This window comes from Papilio polytes, unplaced genomic scaffold (assembly GCF_000836215.1).
Source record: "Papilio polytes unplaced genomic scaffold, Ppol_1.0 DF822511.1, whole genome shotgun sequence".
Lineage (NCBI taxonomy): Eukaryota > Metazoa > Arthropoda > Insecta > Lepidoptera > Papilionidae > Papilio > Papilio polytes.
In genome coordinates this window covers 1,022,407-1,049,961 of record NW_013526693.1, presented here as the reverse complement: position 1 = coordinate 1,049,961, position 27,555 = coordinate 1,022,407, and the positions used below count along the sequence as shown (strand labels likewise).

At 33.9% G+C, this 27,555-nt stretch overlaps 1 protein-coding gene across 1 annotated transcript; it reads left to right on the top strand.

Moving 5' to 3' along the window:
* Positions 1-27,555, top strand: LOC106106048 (aminopeptidase N). The gene is made up of 14 exons (XM_013286574.1): positions 1-108; positions 11,368-12,096; positions 13,093-13,248; positions 13,586-13,879; positions 15,957-16,140; positions 16,554-16,710; positions 17,505-17,764; positions 18,254-18,455; positions 18,821-19,101; positions 20,471-20,670; positions 22,190-22,357; positions 23,515-23,658; positions 24,771-24,849; positions 25,879-27,555. Exons 2-14 carry the CDS (start codon positions 11,384-11,386, stop codon positions 26,041-26,043), a joined length of 3,003 nt encoding a protein of 1,000 aa, XP_013142028.1. The 5' UTR covers positions 1-108; positions 11,368-11,383; the 3' UTR covers positions 26,044-27,555.

The window sequence follows — 27,555 nt, the reverse complement described above, 5'->3', positions numbered from 1 at the left end:
TCGAGGACAGCCGTGTAGGGTGGACGTGTTTCATTACTCCTCATCGTTCCCGCCTTTCGTAATACCCCGCCGAATATCGCCTGCAGTCGTAACGAACAATGGATAAAGGTAATTTAGTTCCGTAGCCTTTACTCTTAATTACGTACGTTTTTTGTTTTCATCTCTGAAAATATTTAATACAGCGCTTTCCGCGCGATGTTCAGCGCTTTTACTGCGGTTATAAAACTTGACCGATGTTTATACAAGAGATACGAACGCTCTATTCGTTTTCTGTTTACTTTTAACAATAAAAAATATTTAATAGTTTTCGTGGAATTCCGAATGAATACCGTTTTTAAGATGAGCATTTCTTATGATTTATGATTTTCCATCGAAAATAGAATGAAATTTTAAGAGCTTTGTTTTTTCCTCTTTCAAAAAAAAATTAATTAAAACTGTCTTTTAAATGTAATAATTTAAGATGTTCTACTTTACATAAAATACATGTTTTTATACACCATTAATTAATTGATAACATGCTTAATTAACGTTTTCACCTTTCTCCGTAATATCAGTAACCAATTAGTCTACAATTGTGTTTATTTAATATATTCAATGTTTATAATCATTTATACAAAAACATATAAAAATTATAAAAAACATGCAACGTAAAATAGGATACCCGAAAATCCTTGATACGAGATCCTTGTTCCGCGATCGAATCGTCTTCGTCCTTGGCCCGATCAAGGTCACGTCCCATTCGGCTTAAGTTTTCTTGATACTTGATGTCGCGTGGGACCAATTTCATTAGCTCTATTGTGTCGACATTAACAGGCAAAGAGATTGACGCGGCATAATTGCGGAAAAACACTAGATCATATACTTTTTGCTTTTTTTTTGTAAGCAACATTCAATTGAAGGTGAATTTACACATGTATTATATGAAACACTAGCTGATGCCCGCGAATTCGCACGTGTGAAATAAAAAAATATAGTCTATGTTATTTATTGATAACGTAGCTTTTTTATAGTGAAAGAATTTTTGAAATCGGCTCAGTAGTTTTTGAGTTATATCAGTACATACAAAAATACAAATCTTTCCTCTTTGAAGCTAATTCCGATATTCAAAAACAATCTCTTTAATGACATTTTTCGATTAATGATTTTATTTATAAGTTCATGATGGAAATATCAATGAAAACGAGAGAATGGTACGTTTTACCCACGCTTAATAAGATTGTTACCAAAAAACATTTGCAACCGTTAATTTGACGTTACAATTTACCCAACGGGCTTAAACAAGCGAGCATCAGATTGCTCTTTATTACTTTTATTATCCAACTTTCGGTTTCCTCAAACCCTTTGTCAAACTCACGTGCAGTAGGGGAAGGGCCCTATAACAATAGGACAGTACTAGGTGACAAAAGGGCTCACGCAAGGAGCGTTTAGGACCCTCGAAACGTAGATAACGTTTGTATTTCGGATTTATTAGCTATCTCAGTTCACATACTGACATTTTATTCAGGGTCTGTCCCACAAAATTTTAAATTGTCAGATAATAATCGAACGTGTAAAGTATGAGATGGAAATATCGTATTTTGTTATCTGACAGTGACGTCATTTTTAAGCTATTTGAGCCTCTATCAGCCAGTGGTGGGACAGGCCCTTAGTCGGTTATTAAGAAAGCTGTCGTTTTTAAATATAATTCACGCTAGCTACCGTAAAAATAATTTGAAATACGTTCTTAATTAATTTTTTTAATAAATAGGTTTTGATTTTTTTATGTAAATAAATAATTTAGCGAATTATATTATTTCTTGCGACTTTTATGTTCTTACTATTTTTTCGAATGTAATCTAGTTTATTATAAGTTTTATATGCGTTGAAGGTCAAAAATTAAATCCGTAAAATCGATTTAATTCCATCAATTTGAAACTGTTATGTTCATATGTTTATTTGAATAACTGTAAATAGAAAACTACGAGTACTCCTTAGTAACATATCTTACTAATATTTTAAATGCGAAAGTTGAAATGGATGGATGGATATTAGATAGAGTTTAATAGCAGGATAGGCATAGATGTAGAGCAAAGTCTGTACTATACTTACTTTTATTTTGATTTTTTAATTCTAAAACTAATTATAAATAAATTTATACAAACGATTCATCATTTCGATATATTCAATTTATAAATTAAGTTATTAATTTTAACGGCTATAACATGTACCTTTTACAAATGAATTTTGCAACTAAGTATTTAAACCATATGTAATGTACAATCATACTAATATTATAAATGGGAAAGTTTAGATGGATGGATGGATGTTTGTTACTTTGTAGATTAAACGGCTGATCGGATATAGATGAAATTTGGTATAGATGTAGAGGATAGTCTGGAAGAACACATAGGCTACTCACTGTTTTTTAAATTCGACGTGGACGAATAAAGTAGTGATTTTACGACATGCTAGTGACAGTTTTCCGTTATAAATGTACAATGTACCCAAAGCTTAAACCCATTAATATTTGCATATTGATTTAAACGTAAATTTAGATACTCGTACATTAAACGGTCAATCTATTTACTTAAGGTACTCACGCTCATTTTTATCTGAATAGTCCGATATTTCAGATAAATCTGTTAGATGATGTGTAGCTTTACATAAATTTCACAAGCCGCATAAAAATGTTTGTCAGAATTAAAAATAATAAAAGGCTGACGTATATTTGTACTAAAATGTATTCGCAACGCTGTCTAAGTTTTTATGGTAAGCCATATTTCCAAACAAATCGCACTTCTAGTCATAACTAAATCGGGTTTCCTATTAACTATATGCACATTGTAAGTACTTTTTTATTATTAAATGTATATAAAAATCTTTATGTTAATTGTTATTCAAACCCAATGTGGGAAAATTTTATGTTTTGAACATTATTCTTAACATAAATGTTTTGACTTCATGTTTTACTCGGATTGTTCAAAGTGAAATTTAAGTATTAACCTTTATAAACAAAGTGTTACAGTTTAACCGATTTTGTAAATTATTATTCCAATTGTTTTCTTTTCTATCAGATGAAATGTTTTAAATAGAGCTACGAAGTCAGGGCGGGATGCTTGTTTATACTAATATTGTAAAGAGCTTCCAAAAGTAAAATTTGGTACGGGAGTGCCTTAATTGTTTTCATTGAGGCTACAAACTACTGAATCGATTGGAGAATTATATTCGTTGTTACAAAACTAGCAGACCTAGGATTATGTTAACTATTATACTAGCTTTCACCCGCGACTCTATTTGCCTGGAATTAAAAAAAAAACAAAAGCAAGCCTATGTGTTCTTAAATTCTATCCCAAATATCAGGCTACAAACTCTGACAAACATTAATCCATCTAAACTTTCGCGTTTATAATATGAAGGGCCTGACCCACCACTGGCTGATAGAGGCTCAGATGACGTCACTGTCAGATACGGTAACAAAATCCAATATTTCCATCGCATATTTTACACGTTCGATTGTTATCAGACAATTTACAATTTGGTGAGACAGGCCCTAATTTTTTTGATTTATTTTTAATTTCTGCGCGGACATATTCACGAGACAGAAACGTGTCTAGGATTAGTATTAGTAAGAAGGCCGTATGAGTTTGAGAATGGCAGTGGATCAGTATTTGCGATTCAATGAGCGTGCGCCCGGCGGCTGGCAATTGGGAGGGCAATTGACCATTCGCTCGAATTATCGTCTGGCTCAGTACCTACGAACCTATTGCTCGTTTACATACACGCAAGCAATAACAGGTTAACAGGTATTCATGATAAATACATTGAAAAGTAAGACCTATGTATAACACAACAAGGTTGACAATACCTTGCAAGTCAATTTCTTTAGCCGCTCGAATTTTCTTCCGAGGAAACTCTTTTATTTAGAGCATACGATTTTCTTCTTAAATAACTATGGTATTAATTTCGTTAGAAAATGTAACATTCTTAGATAAGTTTCTTTACTTTTAACTTAAGTTCAATATACAACTAATGTTTTGAATTTTACGCAGATAATATTTAAAAAAAAAAACTAAGTACGTTTGATATCTTTCAAGGGTAACACTTCAAGCTTTTTCAACCCCTATTTAAACATACGGCCCCTAAGATTACTTCCCGTTCGTTGTCACCCTACGTGCAAACTATTGATGCCTGAAAATCTGGTAAAACGGAAATTCGTTAGTACATACCTTTAGGGCTTCAAATACTCCCACTAAAAACTAGCCCAAGTACTAAATGTAAAAATATGTATTTTTACTTTGCAATTGTCATTTCTTTTCATACTTAGTATGATCTCAGTAGCAAGGTATTTACGTAAAGTAACTTAGAATAATAAAGCTAACTTGGGTGATATTACAACACAGAAAATAAAGTTTTGACAAAATAAAACTTGGTAGTTTCTCAAAACTTTACTCGTTAGGAAAATATCTTTCACAAAGTTGCTCGTTTACTCCACGAAGGAACAAATATTAAGGTGAAAGTTTACTTCTTAAAATACTTTTTTTAAAATAAAAAAATATCTCGATGGCCGTAAATGCCATTGTAATTATCGGTCGATAGCTTAACGATTGGCAAACGAAGTACGCTAACATACATGACCCACTTTACTCGATTAGCGTAAAAACTACGAGGTTCGTATTATAAGTAAACCGGATCTTAGCCAATGTGATCTACAGATAGGGTTCACATTATGCTAGGTTTCTGAAGTTACCTTTATTACTAGCTGCTGCTTGCGACTTCGTAAGCGTGAATGGGTAAACGTAGTTGGGAAAGCGGGTATTAAAAAAAACTAACATTCCACAGACTACAAAAAGTTTACCAAAAACGTAAGAATATTGAAAAATAAAAAAGATTTAATTATTTATATAAAATACAGTAAGAAAATCTATAAAATACGTAGTTGTAAATTTATTCCAGAGAAGATTTTTTAACCTTGAATAGTTTTGCGTAAAGAAATAAAATGTTTAATCCATTGTAAAACAAACTCGCATAAATCTAATGGGCCAGTAGACATTAATTACCGGATAATTCTAAATAAAACGCGTAGGAAACAAACCTGGTGAAATTATTTTTGTTCTCGAGTTTTAAAATGATCTCATTTTGGTTTGTTAAGAACTTCTTGCCCGAAACAGACTGATGTAATGAACGAGGACGAAACAAATGGCACACTTTTGTCCTTAATTATTACTTATAGCTGTTCCCCTGCGACTTCATCCGCATAAACTTATGAAAATGTTATTTTATTGTTTACATGTGTCAAATTGTCAATTGCAAATGTCAAAATGACATGACATTACAAAACCTGGCAAACTTACTACCTTGATGTTGGCGGCAACTTATGGTCTCTTTCCACATTAGGGTTTTTATTTAAAATATTTACCCCCTAAGTTTAATGACGTGAAAATATATAGCCTAAAGCGTGACGCAAGTGTAAGGCTTTTTATCAAAGAAAGAATTACTCAAAAATATGCTGTAATTGCCGACATCTTAGGAACAAAGAAGTATGTGTTTACGCTTCATTATAATAGTATAGATAGCTGTTGCTCGCGACTTCGTCCGCGTGAAATTTGAAAGTTCGAAACTTATTAAAGGTTCCAAGACAGTTTGTAGTTGAAATTAGCAATTCTGAAACTATTAACCTATACTCTTAACTCTCTAGCTTCTAAAGTGTTTGGTTAAGAGTGTCTATAAGTATTAAACAAAATTATGATATTGATCCCTGAACGTTGGTAAACATTAAATTCTTGTTAAGAGCCCCCTAAGTGTCGCTTTAGGAACTAAATTTCTAGAAGGTCGGTGAACACCATTAGACTTGTACAAAAACGATTGTAATTATTTATTCAGTGTGTTTGATTTATTCTACGCACATATTTCCCTAAATGTTGGCAATAATTTCAAAGAATGTTTATCGCAAAACTCTTTGATCTGACATTGAGAGTCGCTGTGATCTATGATTATACGGTTTTAAACAAACTTACTCTAAAATAGATAATATTTATTAACGTGTGTTTTATAAATCTTAATTAACGAAATCGAATCGAAATAATAGCAAAGACTCTAAGCAGCGAGTAAAGATGACCTTATTTCTCAGTCGGTGAAGGTAAACGAGAGCTTTTAGGCGATTTATACCTCACGACACGGAAACGTGACGATTGCAAGATTGCTGTTTTGAATTTTTCTGTCGCGTTTTATTATAGAACTAGCTGTTCCCGTGCGGCTTCATCCGCATGAAATTTTAAAAACTTTATTTTATTGTTTACATGTGTCAAATTGTCTATTGCAAATGTCAAAATCACATGACATCACACGACAATCTTACTTCCTTAATGTTGGCAGCTCGTAGCTCCATAGCTAGCTAGCATATTTTTTAAAAAAATCTTTCTTTAATAAAAAATCCCTACACTTACGTCACGCTTTAGGCTATAAAAACCCTGATGTGGGAAAAGGAATGGTCCTTTTCCCACATCAGGGTTTTTATCCAAATTATTTACCCCCTAAGTTTAAAATATACAGCCTAAAGCGTGACGTTAGTGTAGGGCTTTTCATTAAAGAAAGAAATATTCAAAAATATGCTGTGATTGCTGACATCTTAGGCAACAAAGAAGTGTGTGTTTACGCTTTATTATATTAGTATAGATTTATACTATTTAAACTAAATATATTTGTAGTGAGATTGAGAGTTGTCCATGAGAGTTGAGAGAGATGAGAGTGAGAGAGATCCATGCAATTAGATGTCGATTCTACACCTGATTTCATAGAAAGCATATTAATTTAATTACAATATACCTTAAAAGAAAATATTTAAAGAAAGCTGTTTACTTACTAAGCTTGTTACTACATTTTTCAGGAATGATTGGTTTCGATTTATGTGAGATAGGTTGAGTCATTTTATTATATTTGTCGTACAGTGTAAAGAAATGTGACCTATCAAAGTGTTCTTTGCCAAGTGTGTCAGTGTTAAGGTACCCTATGCTGCTGTCTTCCAATCCTAATAGAAAAGGTAATTTTCTCTCCCCTGGTTTTTTATCTTATTAAGTGAATCCATTTCTTATGTACGTGATTCTTCGTTATCTAAATGTGCTGTCGTATCTTTACGGTAGAATGAAGGTTTACTAAATGAAAAGTGGTTCCGTTTATTTGGCACATAAAAGGTTAGAGTAATCTGGATTCGATTTTGTTTTAATTAAAAGACAAATATTATCAGGGTAAAAAGAAACATCACATTTAATGCATCTATATTCAAGAGAAAAATGCACACCTTACTTCTTACTTTTCGTAATATTATAAATGCGAAAGTTTAGATGGATGGATGTTTGTTAGAGTTTGTAGCCAAAACGGATAGACAGATCTTGATGAAATTTGCCATACGAGTAGATGAAGAGGATAGTCTGAAAGAACACTTAGGCTACTGGCTTTTGTTTTTAATTAATTCCACACAGACGGAGTCGCGGGCAAAAGCTACTTTAAAAATAAAGTAATGATACAAAAGTAAAAAAAAATAACATTGTTAGTTTTTATTTATTTTTTTTTAAATATACAATTCTTTAACATTTTTTTGCACTTTTAAATGTTTTTGTTCTTATACATTTTGCTTGTAACACGAAATTAATTGTCATTAGTGAATCCATTAGTACAAATTGCTTTTATCGCTGCGCCCCATCGTGTTTACAACCCCCAGGGTGTCTGACGTACTATTTAATATTCCAAGACGCTGCTAACGCAAGCTTTGAATTAATAACTAACTCTCCAAAGGAAAATAGTATTAATTAACGAGTTAGTAATAAACTAGTAATATTATTGTATAGTTAATGGTGATGGTCAGAGTCGTGCTGTGTTAAAAAATATATTTTTTTTTATAATATAAGGTGGCAAACGTGCAAGCGGCCTAAATCCACCGAAATGGAAAGCGACCTCTGCCCATAAACATCCGCAATTGCAGATGCGTTGCCTATCCTTCATTGACGGAGGGAAGACGCACCTAAAGAGGACATTTCCCCTTCCTATGCGTCTCCTCCACCGTCAAATCCACTTTTCCTTCCCACACTCTCTTAAGAAAAGAGTGGAAAGGGAAAGGGACTAAAATTAGGCCTCCGGCACCAATCTCATCAGACGAAACGCGGAATTGCTTCCACTTCACGCCTATTTTCTGTGTGGTCGTGGTATTACACCGACCCTGCAGTGCGAAGATGTTAAAGCGCGCTCTACCATTGTTTAAAATTTATTCTGTTGTGACCTTCTGTAGACTTAATGTTTGAACCGTATTTGTCAAATGAATTATCAATTGAATCATGTTCTCTTCCGGAATTTCATGAAGAGATATATCGATTATTTAAATCTTACTTCTTACTTATTATAATTTTATTAAAAAAAAATCGGTTCAGTGGTTTTTGAGTTATTTCAATACATACAAAATACAAAATTTTCCTCTTTATAATATTAGTATAGATGCGAAAGTTTAGATGGGTGGATATTTGTGTTTGTCGCCGAAACAGCTTAACGGATCTTGTTGGAAAATGTAATACATAATTTGGAAGAGCAGATAAGCTGCTTACTTACTCTTGATTGTTTTTAATGAGCAGACGGATTCGAGGGTAAAGCTTAACTATAACATTATTCCCAAATATAAATGTGAAAACAATACGTTATTCTAGTAATTTGATACATTATTATTATCTAAATATGTTTTATATTGAACATCCTGCCGGTGGTCCGTCACTTAGGGAACAATAGCTTGTAATGTGTTCTGAAAAAACAATGGGAAGTTATGGCGATGAGTGAGGAAGTTGTATAAGTATATGGGCGTTTCCTTCTTACTGATTGTATGCTTCAAGATATTTCTATTACTTAGAAAAATATAGTTCGTGTAGAGATTGAAAATTGTTTTTACGTTTAAAGAAGCGTTCTCCATGTTTGTTAGTTAATAAAAATAATAATTAAAAGAAAAGTTAAGAGAAAATATCAAATAAAAAAATAATAGCGTGGATAAGACTTAAGCCTTTGTGAAAACATAAAAAAAATAGTTCATTGAATGCAGATTGCATCGTGTAATTACTATTGTATACGATGTTGGTAATTTTCACATAATGTTGGGAAGAAAAAAAAATTGAAAGTTAAAAGATATTTTAAATTCTTTTTGAATTTTTATGATTCGTTTTGACAGATGTGGGCAATCAAGCGTGATATAAAAAGTTATAAAATACAATAAAAATACGGGCATCTATAAAACTCAATCAAACACAAAGCACTAGGAGCTAGGCGTTAATATTAAAGTAATAAAAGTTAAACTTTGACCCAATTGATGTTCGACTGCATGCTCGATGCATATGAAACGTAAGGGTTAGAACAACAAGGCATAAGCGCTAGCGGATTCCAGTCATATTTTTTTACTATATTTCGAATTCTTCATCATTGCTATTTCAAGATGAAGACTGACTAGAATTATATTGTACTTTTAAAAGATGCAAATTGCAATAAATAAATACAAGACCTGTTGACGATAACCAAATTTAAAGGAATTTAATGGACAATATTTTTCATTTCTTAGATTAGCAGGTTACCCTTTCTGTACTATATTACTAATATTAATGCGAAAGTTTAGATGGATGGATGTTTCCTAGTGTTTGTTGCCTAAACGGTTGAATAGATATCGATGATATTCTGCATAGATGTAGAGGATAGTCTGGAAGAGCACAAATGCTTCTGACTTTTGTTATAAGTCGCGGGCGAAAGCTAGTCTTATAAAAATGTTACCTTTCGTCTAACTTCATTACGTAGTTTATAAATAGGTTGTTAGCTTCATTTATCTCTATCTCACGATGACAAGTTTTTTACGTTTTTTTTCACATAATCAGTCGTATCGCTTGTGAATTGTGACAATCCTAGCTGTGATTACTTTTACAGATTTCAATCAGAGTTGAATGAATTGTCTGTTGGCTGCGTGTTGGCTGGGTGTATACATTGTTACATAGATGACATCTACCCTCATTCCGATTTAGGTCAAACCTAACGTGCTATAGTGATAATAGTTATGATTGTTGTACACCGGTAGAGTTAGACATAGAAAGAGATGGATGGATTGAATGAAAGGTGAAATAAACGAGAAGGGAATGATGACAGATGATGCATGATAGTTATCTGGAGGACGAGAAAACCTTCCTGTAAGGTAATAGGGTAAAGGGAGATAATGTTTACGTGGAATAGGGAATCGTGTTTTGTTTTTTTATACGTCGTGCAATTTTTTAATTGATTGGATATCTTTATCTCTCTCCTCTCTATGGAGGGTGGGCACAGTATGTACTTTTCCATACATCTCTATCAGCTGTCATAACCGAATTACTATCTTTTACAAAATTCATTAATACTTTCTTCATCCTTGCATTTGCAGCCATCGACATTCAATCTTAATACTTAATTTTCTCTATTGAAACCTACATAGGCGATTCTTTAAAGTAGGTACTTTGATCAGGAACATTAAACCTTGAATTCTATAACAACATTTTGCACAGATGGCAATTGTTTTTCAATTCAATTTAAGAAACAGTCCACCAATGTTTTCACATAATATCAAGTTAACATGATACATCCGACAATCGGAATTAAGACCTCATAGAAACGAAATGGCTGATAAAGATATTGTTCAAACTAACAACAATAAAAAACATTAGTTCAATTATCAAACTGAGAGTCAAAGTTATCGTTGTTGACAAAATAGAATTGTAACTAAACTAAGAGGTCAATGTCTTCTAAGTTTTAAACAGGGTGATCGTAAACAGAGATTACACGAGGGTATGACAACGCGCGTGTTGTAGCATTTACATCACGGATAAATATTCTCTTGCACCCGGATTTGTTTGGAATGAATCGAGTAATTAATAAAAGAAAGTACTTAAACTAAATATTTGTTACGGTGCATTTTACGTTGGCAGTTATGTCCACATCATCAATTTTAATATTCTTTCTAATACGAAAGTTTAGATGCATGCATCGATGTTACAGTTTGTAGCCTAAACTGCTGAACGGATCTCGATTAAATTTAGCATAGATGTAGAGGATAGTCTGCAAGAACACATAGGCTAACTGTTTTTGTTTTAATCCCACACGGACGAAGTCGCGGGCATAAGTAGTAATATTGTTGCACCGGTTGTTTTATTTTTAACTTTAAAAAAAAGAAGAGATTATCCGTAAAACTTAGATATTAACACAACCTTAAAAATCTCATACGATTCTTGGTGCTCGCTTGACAACAAGTCAGAAATAATAAACATTAGTTATCTTTTCAAACAAAGCTTGAACATTTTAACATATCAAAACAATCGTAAGAATCTATCTCTTTAGAATTTTTTTTTGTTACAGATAAGAAAATGGTGTGATGACCCAAGGTCGTCAACCACTCACCATAATGGACGGTAATCCGCCGACCTGCGACTTCTCAACGAAAACAAAACGCGGGATTTACCTATCGAAGAGTCTCGCTTTCGTTATCTTAGTTATATTTGGATTAGCTTTAGTGGCGACTGCCTTCTTAGTGTATAACTTCGCTGCCTGTCCGAGGACTGACCAATTAGCTAATGTAACGAAATATGAACTAACACATTGTGAGCAACCCAAACTATTAGTTATCCCATTAACTGCTGATAATAAAACAGTTGTAACAGAAACAACAACCGCTTTTGTTGAAACTACTACTGAAGAAATACAAACAGTATCAGATGTACGCTTACCGTTGAATGTTAAACCAGATACTTACAATCTCAAATTGACTCCTTACATCTTTGAAGGTAATTTCACCTTCGATGGGGAAATCAGTATAGTTGTAACAGTAAAGAATGAAACGAAACAAATCACTTTTCACGGTGTAGATTTAATTTATCATAGTATAAAGGTATTAAAAAAAGAAAATGGAAAGGAAATTAGAATCCTAAGTAGAACGGAAGATGTACCTCGACAATTTCAAATACTATTGCTAGAAGAACCGCTCGTGGCTGGGAAGCAGTATTATTTAAATATATCGTACACGGGGATATTAAACGACAATCTTCATGGTTTCTACAGAAGTTCGTACGAAGAGAAGAGAGTTAAACGGTGAGTAATACAACACCAAAAACTACACTTTTATGGCCGGTTTCCGAACTCCATTTAACTAGTTCCTTCAGTTCGATAACTCCATGAAATTCGTTAACTTGAGTTTTACTTCATTACCTAGTTAGTTTTAAGTTTCAACAAATTTGAAACTCTCTCTCTCCGGATCGTTTTCTCATTCCTGACGCCTACTCTTGACAATCTCTCGAAGGGTGTGTGAAACTAACTCGGTAATGATAAAATAAATAGAGACTTCAGCAACCTAGCATAAGTGAAATTGCGACTTAAGCCACCATAGTTCACATAGACAAAGGCCAATAAATGAGTTCCGTGTTCCAAAGGCGATACGTTTAATGAGATCATTTGTATTCAAAAGGTGTCGACGCGCTGGTTTGATGAAGTTCCCCGCGGCCCGTGATGCTGCAGTATTACTTGCTTCTCTATGCATAAACAAAGAATTAATTTTGTCCTACAAAGTTCTGAATTTTCATACATAGGTAGATTAACTTTAAATTCTAAATTAAGCATACTTAAGATTTTACTAATGAAATTACAAGATTAGATTTTCAATTACCTAGAACTAGAAAGAGATGGATGGATTGCGTGAAAGGTGACATGATCAAAAAGGGAGTGATGACTGAGATGACGTATGATACTAGTTATTTGAAGGGCAAAAGCCTGTTGTTCCGACCCTACGGGAGTAGGATACGGATGATGATGATGATGATTTTCAATTACATTCATTGGAAAAAAAAATAAGTCATTATAGTGCTTTCTAGTATTCAAATAAAAGGCTTTATCTAGAATCCGGCCAGCATTACTAAACTTGTTGTAATCTTTTATTGAATTACATTTTGTTTACTTAATTACTATGTCATGTTTGTTTTTCTTTTGTTATTTCTGATTATGTTGTTGTGTTGTTAAGGATTAAATGTTTTTTTTTAAATCTATATTTAAGCCTGAAATGAGGTAACTAAAATGTGGTGCTGCATTTGTTAGATGGATAGCGGTGACACAGTTCCAAGCGACGGACGCGCGGCGTGCGTTTCCTTGCTGGGATGAGCCGGCGCTCAAAGCTCGCTTCACCATCAGCATCGCACGACCAATCAACATGACCTCAGTATCCAACATGAATATAATCGCCACACAGAAACAGTAAGTCGTTACTTCCTGTTAAACTTGTACATAATGTCAATTGACCAGACATTATACACATTTAGTACCCAATTTTGCTCTTCTTAAAGTGCCATCTTTCGAAGTTAGTGCATTAGGGCAACTTGCACTTGAGACCGTGGCCCTGAAAAGTGAATGGATTCCGATCTATTAACGTTGGTTTTTAAGCCAGGATGTTTTCCTTTGTCCTACATTTTGCTTTTCTTGGACCTCAATAGGAATGTTACTTGTACTAAAATGTGGAACAACAAGCAAGCAGCAATCGTTAAATTAATTACTGCTCATAAACATCTGCAATATTTTAAGTAATTAATTTCAGTGAATCTCTCAAGGGTTACATGTGGGACCACTATGCGGAATCTCTCCCGATGTCAACGTATTTAGTCGCGTTCGCGGTGACTGATTTCGGTAATATGAGCGATAATAATTTCTCCGTGTGGGCGAGAAAGGAAGCATTGCCCTCTGCCGCTTATGCCTTGGACATAGGACCGAAGATATTAAAGTTCTTGGAAGAATATTATAAGATAGAATTCCCTTTGCCTAAAATTGACATGATGGCGTTGCCCGATTTCAAAGCAGGCGCTATGGAGAATTGGGGACTACTAACTTTCAGGTATGATTGAATTATTTAATATTCATATAGGTTTAATTGTTAGCATGATAAGGCTCCGGGAATTACTAAAATGATTCTCATCTTTAGAAAATTAAATTATCACTAGACTAGCTTTTGCCCGCGACTCAGCTCGAGTAGAATAGAAACATATCCATATCCATATCCTCTATATCTGTGCCAAATTCATCAAGATCCGTTCAGCATTTTAGGCTACAAACTAACAAACATCCAACCAACTTTCGTATATATAATATTAGTAAGGTTTAATAAGATTCCGCGAAATTCATGAATGTCATTCATTATAAAATATGATTTTCTAGAGACTTACTTTATCAGTATAGTAAATTTTAGTATAAAAATAATATTAAGATTCTGTAAACAAAATCGAATTTAGCCTTTATTCATGTCACCAAGTCACTAGGACTTGTATCTGCCTCATTTGAATTTTCGGTCTTTGCCAATCGTTTCGTAATTTAGATTTGGTGGCTCAACGTGACAGGAATATTGAAGAGGGAGGCACGATATTTTAACGTTAAAGCTGGCATAGTATAACGATTTATTACACAATAAAATATAAGGCTAATAAAACGTTATTGCTAAGGCAATACATTACTAAATAACGTTTTGTTATGTCGCTATTTTAACCCAATTTGAAGCTAAAGGAAAAAAAGTATACTAAGATTAAATGGTTTCTTAAGTATGACTAGCTTTTGCACGTGATTCCGTCCGCGTGGAATTAAAAAAATCCAAAGCGAGTGTCCTATGTGTTCTTCCAGACTATGTTCTATATCTGTGCCAAATTTCATCCACATTCGTTCAGCCGTTTAGGCTACAAACTCTAACAAATATCCATCCGTCCATCTAATCTTTCACATTTATAATATTAGTATGAAAGTATGTTTGTCATTACTTAAGTTAACTGTATTTATTTGTAAGATTCGTTCTTCTAAAACAAAATAGCAATTTAAGCTTCTTAAGGGCCTGTCCCACCAAATTGTAATTTGTCTGAACAATCCTACGTTTAAAATATGTGATGGAAATATCGGATTTTGTAACCTTATCTAACAGTGACGTCATTATTAAGCTGCCTGTGCCTCTATCAGCCAGTGGTGAGACAGGCCATATGTATTATTGCTTAGCACATCCCAGGCATCAAATTACATTCCCTAAACCAACTGATTGTAAAAAAAACTAAACAGTTTTCAACTAATAACGTTCCTATTATTTTAAACAATAATTAAAGGTACAAAATCCATACGTCTCCCTATTGTTGTAAACCAAAATGTGATTTGGATTATATACGAAATAACCGATGTAGAAAATCCAAACAGTTCTCATTTGCGAGGGAAGAGAAATATTCAATAGAGGAGTTTAATGAAGCATTTCACCGCCACTGATTGTCACCCTATACGTTAGCCACCAATTGCTTCTATTGTTCATATTAACGATTCCCTCAGACAGTTGCTAGTTTATTATGTAACAATTTTTCATACATACAATTTATCTTACTAATGTTATAAATGCGAAAGTTTAAATGGATGGATGTGTTAGCCTAAACTGCTGAACGGATCTCCGTGATTTTTTTGGCAATTGGTATAGATGTAGTCTGGTAGACAGGCTAAATACATGTTTAATAATTCCGCGTTGACGAAGTTACAGTTTACAATGGAAAGACAAAAACATTAATTCGAAATGGACTGATTAAGAATCTAAATGAACAACAATGCTCCTACAGCGTACTGCGGTAAAATTTAACTAGAACTTAAGATAAGCCAATTTTAATATTAATCTAGCTTCGATTTAGTTTATTCCTATGAACCATCACCAGCTACAGAACAAAACTGTTCTGATTCGTTCCACTTTAATCTTTATTAGATCGATTTTGTCCTCTACTCACGCAAGATTTAAAAAAAAATAGCAAGTGACCTCCGTGTTATTTCACACTAGGTATATTTGTCCCTAATTTTGTCGATACTCGTTAAGTTGTTTTGGATAAGTAAATTATCTCATTTAAAATTTTACTAACTAAACTTAGAGATACTCTCCTAGAATAGCTATATCAATAAGGATATTTCAGGGAAATAGCGATGTTATACGACGAAGGCGTATCGCCGACAACAGCGAAGGCGAGAGTCGCGTCAGTGGTTGCTCATGAGATCGCACACCAGTGGTTCGGAAATCTGGTCACCCCCGCCTGGTGGTCGGATATATGGCTTAATGAGGGATTTGCTAGTTACGTCGAATATGTTGCCGTGGATGCGGTAAGTCACATTATCTATACTAATGTTAAAAAATATTAAAAAACAAAATCGACTTTCAAATAAAATATTCATAACAAAGAATACACTGCAAAGTAACGAAATAATTCCTTAATTACTGAGACCTCCCTATCTACATTTATACTGTTATTATAAAGAGGAAAGATTTGTATTTTTGTATGTATATTTATTCGATTTATGTAAAAATTGGGTCGATTTTAAAATTTTTTCACCATTGCAACGGTAATTTATCTCTGAGTAACATAGGTTGTGTTTATATTTTTTTTAATTTTACGCGTACGAAGTCGGGAGCAACCTCCAATATTTTATAGTAATAATGAAATGATTATAAATGTAAATGTGTAAATATTTGGTGTGAATAAATTACTTTTACTAATATTAATTTCTATTTTAAGGTGGAAAAGACATGGAAATTAATGGAAGTGTTTGTGCTGAATGAAGTTCAAAGTGTGTTCAAACTGGACGCATTAACTACGTCTCATCAGATATCTGTAGAAGTCGGGAATCCAGAGGAAATTGGTGCAATATTTGATAAAATTTCTTACGGCAAAGGTGAATTTATTTAACTACTGGCTTTCAATTACTAGCTGGAATTAAAAAAAAGAAAAGCAAGCTTATGTGTTCTCCAGGCTATGTTCTACATCTACGCCAAATTTCATCGAGATCCATTCAATCGTTTAGGCTACAAACTCTAACAAACATCCATCCATCTAAACTTTCGCATTTATAATATTAGTATGATTATAACGTAAAACAATTCAATTTTGAATTGAAAAACTATTGTGTTAAACATATTAAGTAAAAAGACAGTATCAAATATTAGCTGCTTTCATTTTTAATGAAAGTAAAAGGATAATCTTTGAAATAACAAGTGTAGACAAACCCACAATTGGATATCGAAAAGCCATACAATCCTGTGGGAATCCAATCCGAGGATAGGGATCCTATTACAAACGGATACAAATACAACAGATGTATGGATTTCTTTATTTAATGTTATTTAATCGGTGTTATTTACCTTTTTAAGTTTCTTTCCAGATTTAATTTCAACAACAAAAAACTTATTAAAACAGTCATCAAATACTACCTTTTTGTACAGTCGTGGTTTTCCGCGGTGATCCACTTTAGTAGAAATTGCCTTATTCATTGTAACAAGACAAATTCCGCCTTTATCGAAAAATTATTAGACACCAGTATAGTGCAAAGGAATAATAATAAAAAGAAACTAGCCCTGTATCAACCAAATCTTTTTTTCGTATACATTTATAAGCTGCGTTCAAATTTAATTCGATAATTCATATACGTTATTAATCAAACAAAATATAACGAATATTTATGTATTCCAGGGTCAGCAATTCTTCGTATGATGAATCATTTCCTCACAGACTCCGTGTTCAACGCTGGTATCACAGCGTACCTGAACGCGAGGAAGTTCTGTGAAGCAGAACAGAGCGACCTGTGGGGGGCGCTGACGAACGCCGCGAGGGAGAGGAAGGCGTTTGACGCTGACGTGGGTGTGGTGATGGACTCCTGGACTTTGCAGACCGGCTTCCCAGTACTGACCATCACTAGAGATTATAAAACCGGTATTATCCACTTTAAACAGGTTTGTGATAATTGGTATTCTATTTTAGTATATAAATAATGTTTAGCCTAAGTTATTCACTGTAACCATAGCCTTTTAGCGGTGAAAGAATTTTTGAAATCGGTCAATTAGTTATTTCTACACAATCTAAAAATACAAATCTTTTCTCCTTATAATATCATTATAGATAATATTTTTTTATACGTAGTACCAACGCAAAATAAAAATTTAATATAATTCGTATAATTTTTGATCTCAAAAACTTGTTATTTATGTTATTTGAAAGTTCAATCCAGGATTATAAATCCACACCATCTATTGACAGAGAATAAAACTACACAACGAACCAAAAAAAGTACTATTTTCCGAAATTAACGCCATCTATTGACAGAAAGCGAAACTACAAATCGAACCAAACAATAAGCACTTTTTCTGTTATTAACGCCATCCATTGACAGAAAATAAAACTACAAATAACAAATGATTAGCACTATTTTCTTTAATTGCCAGGAGAGATTCGCTCTGGTGAATATAACGACAGAAGATCAGAAATCTCCCGTTTGGTGGATACCAGTATCATATACGACGGCGTCGGAGAAAGATTTCGAATCAACGCGACCAAAACTTTGGCTGCGCGGAGAAAGAGCTATAACTGTGAAGAATATCTCCGTCAGTGAAGATGATTGGTTCATCGCTAATATACAGCAGACAGGTCTGTCTGTCAGTTTACAAACTAAATCTTACTAATAAATTGTATTAAACACTTCTAATTGGAAAATTGATAGATATTTGTTAGAGTTTGTAGCCCAAACTGCTGAACGGATCTTGATGAAACTTGGCCTAGATGTAGAGGATAGTCTGAAAGAACACATAGACTACTAAATTACACGCGTTCGGGGTCGCGGGGGAAAGCTAGTGAATAATTTGAAGATTTCTTCTCATTCAGTTTATCTGTTTTAAGTAGGAGATTTCCTATACCAAATCTAGTTTTACAATAAATAAGTGGGTGGCCACTCTAAACGTTTTTAACTCTACTGTAGAGTTATTTATATCAATTGTTAATCCTCTCTGTTCCAGGTTTCTATCGAGTTAACTACGATAGACACAATTGGAAGCTGTTAGTGAATATTTTGAACGATAAAAATCGATTCCAAGAGATACATCCGATAAATCGAGCTCAAATCATCGATGATGCAATGAATCTAGCGTTAGCGGGACATTTGGATTACAGAACGGCGTTGGATATCACCAGTTACTTACAACATGAACGAAGCTATGTGCCATGGAAGGCGGGTTTAGTCGCTTTGGGATATATTGATATTATGCTGTCAAAGGGAGCTTATTATCTGGAATACAAGGTTAGTTCGATACTATTAGAACATAAATTTACATTAAAATTTCAGGCAACTATTTTTGTTTTTAGTTTTTAACGCTAGATGGCGCTGAAGGTTTAGGAGAATTAATTTGAAAATAGCAGTTACTTTCTTTATATTTATAGGCGACATAAAATAGAATCGGTACGTGATTTTAAAAGTTATATGAATTTCAAAAATTAATTTCAAATATTTAGCACTACATGATTGATAAAATCATCGCTAGATGTCGTTAGTATATAATAGAAGTTAAAATAAAGTTTTATGTTTGTAGGTAAACTGTTTTAGTCCAAATAACTAATCTTGTTTTATTTCCACGATTAGTTAATGATATGATATAAATTTATTATTACCTTATAAATTGATTGACTTTGCCCTCTTTACATAAAATGACATAGTTTGATAAAATTCTTTTTGTAAAGTGGGACAAGAGATCTCGTTTTCAGATATATTTTATCAAATTCACGTGAGATCAGAATGTAGATTAAATATATAATAATAAATATTTTATAATCAATTAAAATTGCACAATGATTTAAAAAAAATAATATGGGTTTTATTTTTAATACTTTTTAGATTAGTTACATAATTAGAATCTAGATTTGTTCTACTATCTATAGCTAGTTTTAGTATCGTGTTTTATTAGCAATAAAAGTTAAACATAATTCGTATAATGCCTATCAATATCCTGCAATAAATTCTTATTTACTATCTTATCTTATTTTATAAGGGCAAGGTTATTAGATAATACCGATTATGACTTTGTTAGTTTTAGTTGTCATGCACTGGATAAGAGATGGCGCTACTTGTTGCAAAGTTATCGATGCTCCAAGAGCCTAATAGTTTTGGGTGTTGATTACCGATCTACTGTCGAGGGTTCGAAACCCGCTATTCGATTATTGTGAACCATTCCAAGCACAAGCCTAAAGCTTAGTTGGAATGGTTAAAGGAAATATTAAACTAACCTTTGCTCGCGACTTCACCTGCGTGAATTTAAAATTACAGTAAAAATGTAGTTACTCAGTGATAACATATCTTTTTGATAGTGAAAGAATTTTTAAAATCACTCCAGTAGATTTTGTGTTAATTTAATACATACGAAAATTCAAAAATACAAACCTTTTCTCTTTATAATGTTAGTATAGAGTATAGATTAACAAAAATCTACTAATCATTTTCCATATTAAAAATACAAATGCGCAAGTTTAGATGGATGGATCTTAGAGCTTGTTGATTTCGATGAAATTTGGCCTGGAGGATAGTCTAGAAGAACACATAGGCTCACTTTGTTTTTTTTCCACGCGGACGGAGTCGGGGGCAACAGCTAGAGACTTAAAAGAACTGTTGTTCGCAGAATTACGTCCTTCGTCTGGTAAGTGGTGCGGTGGAAGAGGTGGGGTGGCAGGTGTCGCCGGGGGAGAGCGTGGTGCGCGCGCAGTACCGGGCCGACCTGCTGGCGGCCGCCTGCCACCTGCAGCACCAGCACTGTCTCGAACACGCCGTCAGATTGTACACCAACTGGATGATCAGCCCCAACCCTGATGCGTACAATGAGTAAGATGTCTTCAGTTTAACACACACACAAATAAATTAAAATAAATGTTTTAAAAATAATTAAGATGTAACAAAATGACTTACCTAATATTATAAATGCGAAAGTTTATATGTATAGATGTTAGAGTTTGTAGTCTATACTACTGAACGATCTATAAAATTTGTCAAATATGTAGAGGATACTCTGAAAAAACACATAGGCTGCTCATTTTTGTGTTTTTAATTTGATGCGAACAGAATCGCGGGCGAAAGCTATATATTGAAGAATGGCACACACACACAAGTAATTATTTCACTCGAAGATGTCCCAGAAATGGGATACCTTAGAGAAAATGTGTGGTTTTAAGTAATAAATATTGATTACCAGCTTTCGCTCGCAACGTCCAAGTAGAATTTAAAAAAAAAACCAAAGGTAGGTACCCTATGTGTTCTTCCAGACTATCCTCTACATCTGTACCAAATTTCATCGCAATCTGTTCAGCTGTTTAGGCTACAAACTCTAATAAACATCCATCCGTCCATCCATTCATTGAAACTTTCATACCTTAATAATGTTATAAATGTAAAAGTTTAGATGGATGGATGTTTGTTAGAGTTTGTAGCCTTAACGTCTGAACAGATCTCGATGAAATTTGGCACAGACGTCTAGGATAGCCTGGAAGAACACATAGGCCATTCACTTTTGGTTTTTTTAACTCCACGCGGACGGAGTCGCGGGCGACAGCTAGTTTATAATATTAGTATAATTTAACAAATGGATTTGGTATAACCCTTATGCTATGAGTAACAAGTTATGAGTTATTTGATGACAAAACTCCATGTAAATACCTTAAAATGACTTATTTGCTTGTTGAGGTACTTTAGCTTTATATTGTTGGCTATCTAGATGACTAATTTCCTACTTATCAATCATATTTTAAAATAAATTTGAAAACTAAATCCGCTTTCTTCAAAAACAATGTTATAATGACTCGATAAAACTGGAAATGAAAGGCGATGATTCAACCGTGATTCATTTGTTTTTTAACCTTATTATACTGAAGATCAAGTGGTTTATTTATTTTAGTCCTAGCTTTCGTCCGCGACTCCGTCCGCGTGGAATTGAAAAAAACAAAAGTGAATAGCCTATGTCTTCCAGACTATCTTCTACATCTGTACCAAATTTCATCGAAATCCGTTCAGCCGTTTAACCAGCTGTTGCTCGCGATTTCGTCCGCGTGGAGTTAAAAAAACCAAAAGTGAATAGCCTATGTGTTCTTCCAGGCTATCCTAGACGTCTATGCCAAATTTCATCGAGATCTGTTCAGCCGTTTAGGCTACAAACTCTAACAAATTAAAAAAATAGTAAAATACATAGCTTATGTTATTTATTAATGACGTAGCTTTCTAATGGTGAAAGAATTTTTGAAATATTACAGTTTTTGAGTTATTACAGTTTTGAGTTATTATAATACTCGTATTAGGTATACTAAGAAATAATAGTTTATTATAATAGTAATATTGTGTTGCTTCGTGTCAGGATCCACGCCGACATCCGCAGCACGGTGTACTGCGTGGGCTTGCAGACGGGAGGCGCGCGCGAGTGGGCCTTCGCCTGGCAGCGCTTCGCCGCCGCCAGCGCGCCCGCCGAGCGCGAGCTGCTGCTCTCCGTGCTCGGCTGCACCAGGGCTCCGCATTTGTTGTACAGGTACTAACTATTAAGAATTATTTCCCTTTTCTATGTTCCGAGTTGCGTTACCTTTATATCACTCTATACGTCCCCACTGAAGAACTCGAACCCTACACTAATTTTTTTTTAATATTAAAACGAACAAGCGGCCACCAGAATCCATCGAAATGAAAAGCAACCTCTGCCCATAAATATTCGCAATTGTTGCGTTGTCTACCCTTCATTGATGGTGGAGGGGCCGCACATAAAAAGGACATTTCCCCTTCCTATGCGTCTCCTCCACCGTCAAATCTACTTTTCCTTCTCATCCCTTCCTCTTAAGAAAAGGGTGGAAAGGGAAAGGGCCTAAAATTAGGCCTCCAGCACCACACTTATCAGAGGAAACGCAGAATTGCTTCTACTTCACACCTGTCTTCTGTGTGGTCGTGGTATTGGTGGGGGTGAGCTGGCCCATTCGTGCGAAGATGTTAAAGCGGGCTCTACCACTGTTAATTAAAATTAGGTGTGACAAGTTTATAGTCATCCACGCTGGTCTGCTGTTGGTTGGTTGACTACACACATATCTTTGAATTTCTTCTCTGAAATATGCAGACGTTAGTTATGTACACTCGGGGAAACTAGCAGTGTACCTTAAAAGCTACAATCGTTTGAACATTTGTAAATTTGGCGCGGAATAAAAACCAATAGAATGTAGCTTTTTAATGTTTTAAAAAAAAAGTCGGTTTGTAATACAAGGCTAGTTTCTCATCCCTTCGTGCACTCACTGTTATCTAATTAGTTATTTGTAAGAAGCGGAGTTTGGTTGCAATAACAAGGCAATTTTTTAAATGAAACACCGCAAATTTCCGCGATTGTACATTGAATTCTAAATTCACATTGGTATAGATTCGAGCAAAGGATCTGTACAAGTCTAGTATTTAAACCACTGAGTTACCGACAGTTTTTTGGGTATGAAAGCGCGAAATAAAATTCATCGATATCAAGTTTTAGTAAAAGTTACTTCAATGCTAAAGAGCTAGCTAAAAACCAGCGTAAGAACGGCTTAGTCCCTCCTGCATACGCTGAGCTGGCTACCTTTTGCCACGACTTTGTTTTCTTTAGAATAAACCCGTTCATGTTATCTCTTTTCATTCTTTTTTGTGTCAATAATTACATATTAATTTTGTGTATTGTAGATATCTGGAGCTATCTCTGCGCAACGACAGCGGTATCCGCAAGCAGGACACGGTGCGCGTGTTCTCTGCGGTGTCGGGCTCCGCCATCGGGGAGCCCATCGCGTTCAACTTCGTACGAGCCAACTGGCGCAGGCTGAAGGAATAGTAAGTACTAGCTATTCCCGTGCGACTTCATTCGCAAAAAAATTTGAAAACTGTTTTATTGATTACATTTGTGAAATTCAATTGCAAATGTCAAACATGACATGATGACAAAGTATGGCAATATTGCTTTCTTGATGTTGGCAGCAACTTATGGTCTCTTTCCCACATTAGGGTTTTTATCCAAAATATTTACCCCCTAAGTTTAATGGCGTGAAATATATAGCCTAAAGCGTGATGTAAGTGTAGGTCTTTTTATTGAAAAAAGAATTATTTAAAAATATGCTGCAATTGCTGACATCTTAGGCAACAAAGAAGTGTGTGTTTACGCTTTATTATAATAGTATAGAAGTATAGATAATACCTAATTAAAAATAATCCTCATTTAATCTATCAAAATACTTTTTATTTTAAATCAACATCTACAGACTCTTTCTCCGTACTCTTTTTTTCACAGTTCATATTGTTATTAATATATTTTGCAACCCCTTTTTTAAATTCAAAATATAACAACACTTAGGCCCTGTCCCACTGGCTGATAGAGACACAGATAGTTTTAATATGACGTCACTGTCAGATAAGGGAACAAAATCTTTTATTTCCATCAAACATTTTACACGTTTAATTATTATCGGATAATTGAAAGTTTGGTGCGACGGACTTTTACAAACAATAAAAACACTGAAAATATCAGATTTAAATTTAATTTTGACACCATACGAAAATTTCCAGAAAAGCTATATTCAAAGCCACAATATAGTTTGGCTAGCACTCGTATTTATAGATATCCAACGGCCGGTTTCCCAGCTACGTTTATTATTCGTTAGTTATTGGTTCGATAACATCAAGAAATGCTTTTTCAAATTACGTAACTCGAATCCGTTTAAACATAGATTATCAACATTAATAAATCACTAGGTAATTATAAAATAAACGTAAACTTCAGAAACAAAACATAAGATTTACTTTCTAATATATCAATCAATCTAATCAAGTTTTATAATAATTTTCGTATTTTATAAAACAGCTATTGGCTACAAAAAATGTCTACTTGTAGTTTTATAGATGGCGCTAGTTGGTATTTTTTTTTTAGACTTATTTTTTCTTTTTTCCAGTGTCGGCTCTGTGTCAACGCTTAATTCTATTGTTAAAGTCGTCACAAGAAGATTGAATCAAGCTCATGAATACGAAGAGGTATAAGCAAATAATCTTACTTCTTACTAGTCTTACTAATATTATAAATGTAAAACTTTAGATGGATGGATGGATGGATGTCTGTTAGAGTTTGTAGTCTAAATTGCTGAACGATTTTCGAAAATTTGGCATATATAGAGGGTAGTCTGGAAGAAGACATAGGCTACTTTTTGTTTTTTTTTAATCTCAAGCCCACGGAGTCGCGGGCGAAAGCTAGTGTATCATAAATGCCAAAGTTTGGATGGATTAATGTATAGACTATGTAGCCTAAACCGCTGAAATGTCATAGATGTAAAGAATATTCTGGAAGATCACATAGGCTGCTTACTTTTGTTTGTTTCACGCGGACAAATTGGCGGGCGATCGCTAGTAAATCTATACATGTAATAAAATTGGAGTGTCTGTAATATCAAAAGAAAATTTGCAGATGATGTATTTGCGTTTATAATAACGAAAATAGCATTTAATTTTTTTTGTCTGTCCGTCTGTAAGCCGTATTTGATCCGGGTAATCTTATAATCGCGTGAACAAAGTCGCAGGCAACAGCTAGTTCATAGATAATAATATTTTGCAATTTTATTTTATTTAGTACTAGCTTTCACCCGCGACTCCATCCGCGTGGAATTAAAAAACACAAAAGCGAGTAGCCTATGTGTTCTTTCAGACTATCCTCTATGTCTATGGCAAATTTCATCGACATCCGTTCATCCGTTTAGGCTACAAACTCTAACACCCATCCATCCATCCATCTAAACATACGCATTTATAATATTAGTAATTGTTGACGATAGAATTTTAAAAGTCTTTATATGGTATTTTTGTATTATTTTTATACAATTATTTTTGTTAAACATAAACTACTAATTTCTACCGAGGTACATGTAAAAACTGTTGGTAGTTTTAAAGTGAAATTTGAGGGTAGTCGGCTTAACTTGTACGTCGACCGGCGAATGAACAGAACCCGTGGTTTGTGAAGTGTTTTATTTCGTCTCCTCATTGCCGCATATGTAAATAAACGTTTTTGTATAGTTGCAGAGGTTCGTGTCGCAGAGCGGCGGCGCGCTGGGCCGGCCGCTGCTGCAGGTGCTGGAGCGCACCGCCGCCAACGTCGCCTGGACGCAGAACAACTACCAACTCATCATCGATTGGTTGTTACAAGCTGATAGAACTACACCTCAAATTGCTGATTTTTGAAGAACTATTTTGCAGATATTCAATACTATAGACGAGGCATAGTTGTGAAACTTTAAAGAAACAACAGATGGCGCTAGTCCGTTACTAGCGCCATCTGTTGTTTAGGTCCTGAAAATAATTGTTTAACCCTTAAAAGTCTTTTTCAAATCGAATTACAAACCGATATAGTACCTTATAAAGAAAGTACCAATAAATAATATTCATGCCTTGTGTATATTTTGTCTGTCTGCAATTTTGTAACTGAAATCGACTAATCTGTCTAAAATCACGGAATCTCTTTAAATACTTATTTCGTTCAAGGTTGAAATTTAAAGTTATACTTTTACGAATCTTGGTCTCAATCGTTTCTAGTTCCAGTAATTATTAGAAAAATAATAACTGATTTCGTCAGAATTATTAATTAATATCAATGACGATTTAAAAACTGACAAAAAATCTTTCTTTATGAGGAGTAGGTACAAAAATATGCTGTATAATGAAAACGTCATGTCTGGTTTTTATCAACTATAAAGATGCATATAATAGTGGTAATTTGTTAAGATAATATCAATTATGTTAACTATCTTAAGTATTAACGCTTTGTACTTGTAAATTGATCGTTTAATAATTATTATTACAATAATTAATAAAGGAATCTAAAGTTGAGAAATTAGAAGTCCGTAGAAATATAAATAGTGTTTCAAAGATAATTAAAAATATGAACAATAAGTATAACTTAATAATTCTTCTGTACCTATAACAATCTGGTTAAGTGTACTTTTCGAATGACAACTTATGACACTCAGGTTATAACATCCAGGTAACGACGCCCAGGTTATGACGCCCTGGTTATGACGCCCTGGTTATGACGCCCAGGTTATGACGCCCTGGTTATGACGCCCAGGTTATGACGCCCAGGTTATGACACTCAGGTTATAATACCCAGGCTATGATATTCAGGTTATGACATCCAGGTTATGACACTCAGGTTATAACGCTATGACACCAATCTTTCTACAAACTATTAAAACACCAATTTCTTAAAATTAAGTTAGTTATTAGCATTCTTTTTATTAGATTAATGAATATAGGTAATTAAAATATTTTTATATGAGCAAATATCTTAATGGAATAATTATTTATTTATGTTTGAATAAATTTGATGTTAGAATAGAATATTTCTGATTCGTAAGTAAGAAATTATTTCTTATTACATGTAATTTTGTATGATAAGTATTTTTTCGTGTTCTATATGCTATATTGTCTTTTCATATAGTTAACTGTTAATGCCAGTAACACACTTTCAGTGTTAACTGAACAGTGAATCTGAAGGTGTATAACAGGCTTAAGTGTGAACTATAAAATAGTCTGTATTGAAAACCTGTTAAAAATATTCTAAACCAAATCACTAGATCTTATATTCTTAATTAAAATGTCACATATTTTTTCTACAATCTAATATTATTAATGTCGTGTGAACAAATTGTCACCTCAATGTTTGTCGGTAATTAAAGCTTAACTTTGAATATTTTT

Bases quoted from the DNA above. Each gene is read 5' to 3' on its own strand.
- LOC106106048 (XM_013286574.1), top strand. From the start codon at position 11,384: ATGACCCAAGGTCGTCAACCACTCACCATAATGGACGGTAATCCGCCG. The intron at 16,711-17,504 runs GTGAATTTATTT...TATGTATTCCAG, and splicing joins TAAAATTTCTTACGGCAAAG to GGTCAGCAATTCTTCGTATG. The intron at 20,671-22,189 runs GTAAGATGTCTT...GCTTCGTGTCAG, and splicing joins AACCCTGATGCGTACAATGA to GATCCACGCCGACATCCGCA.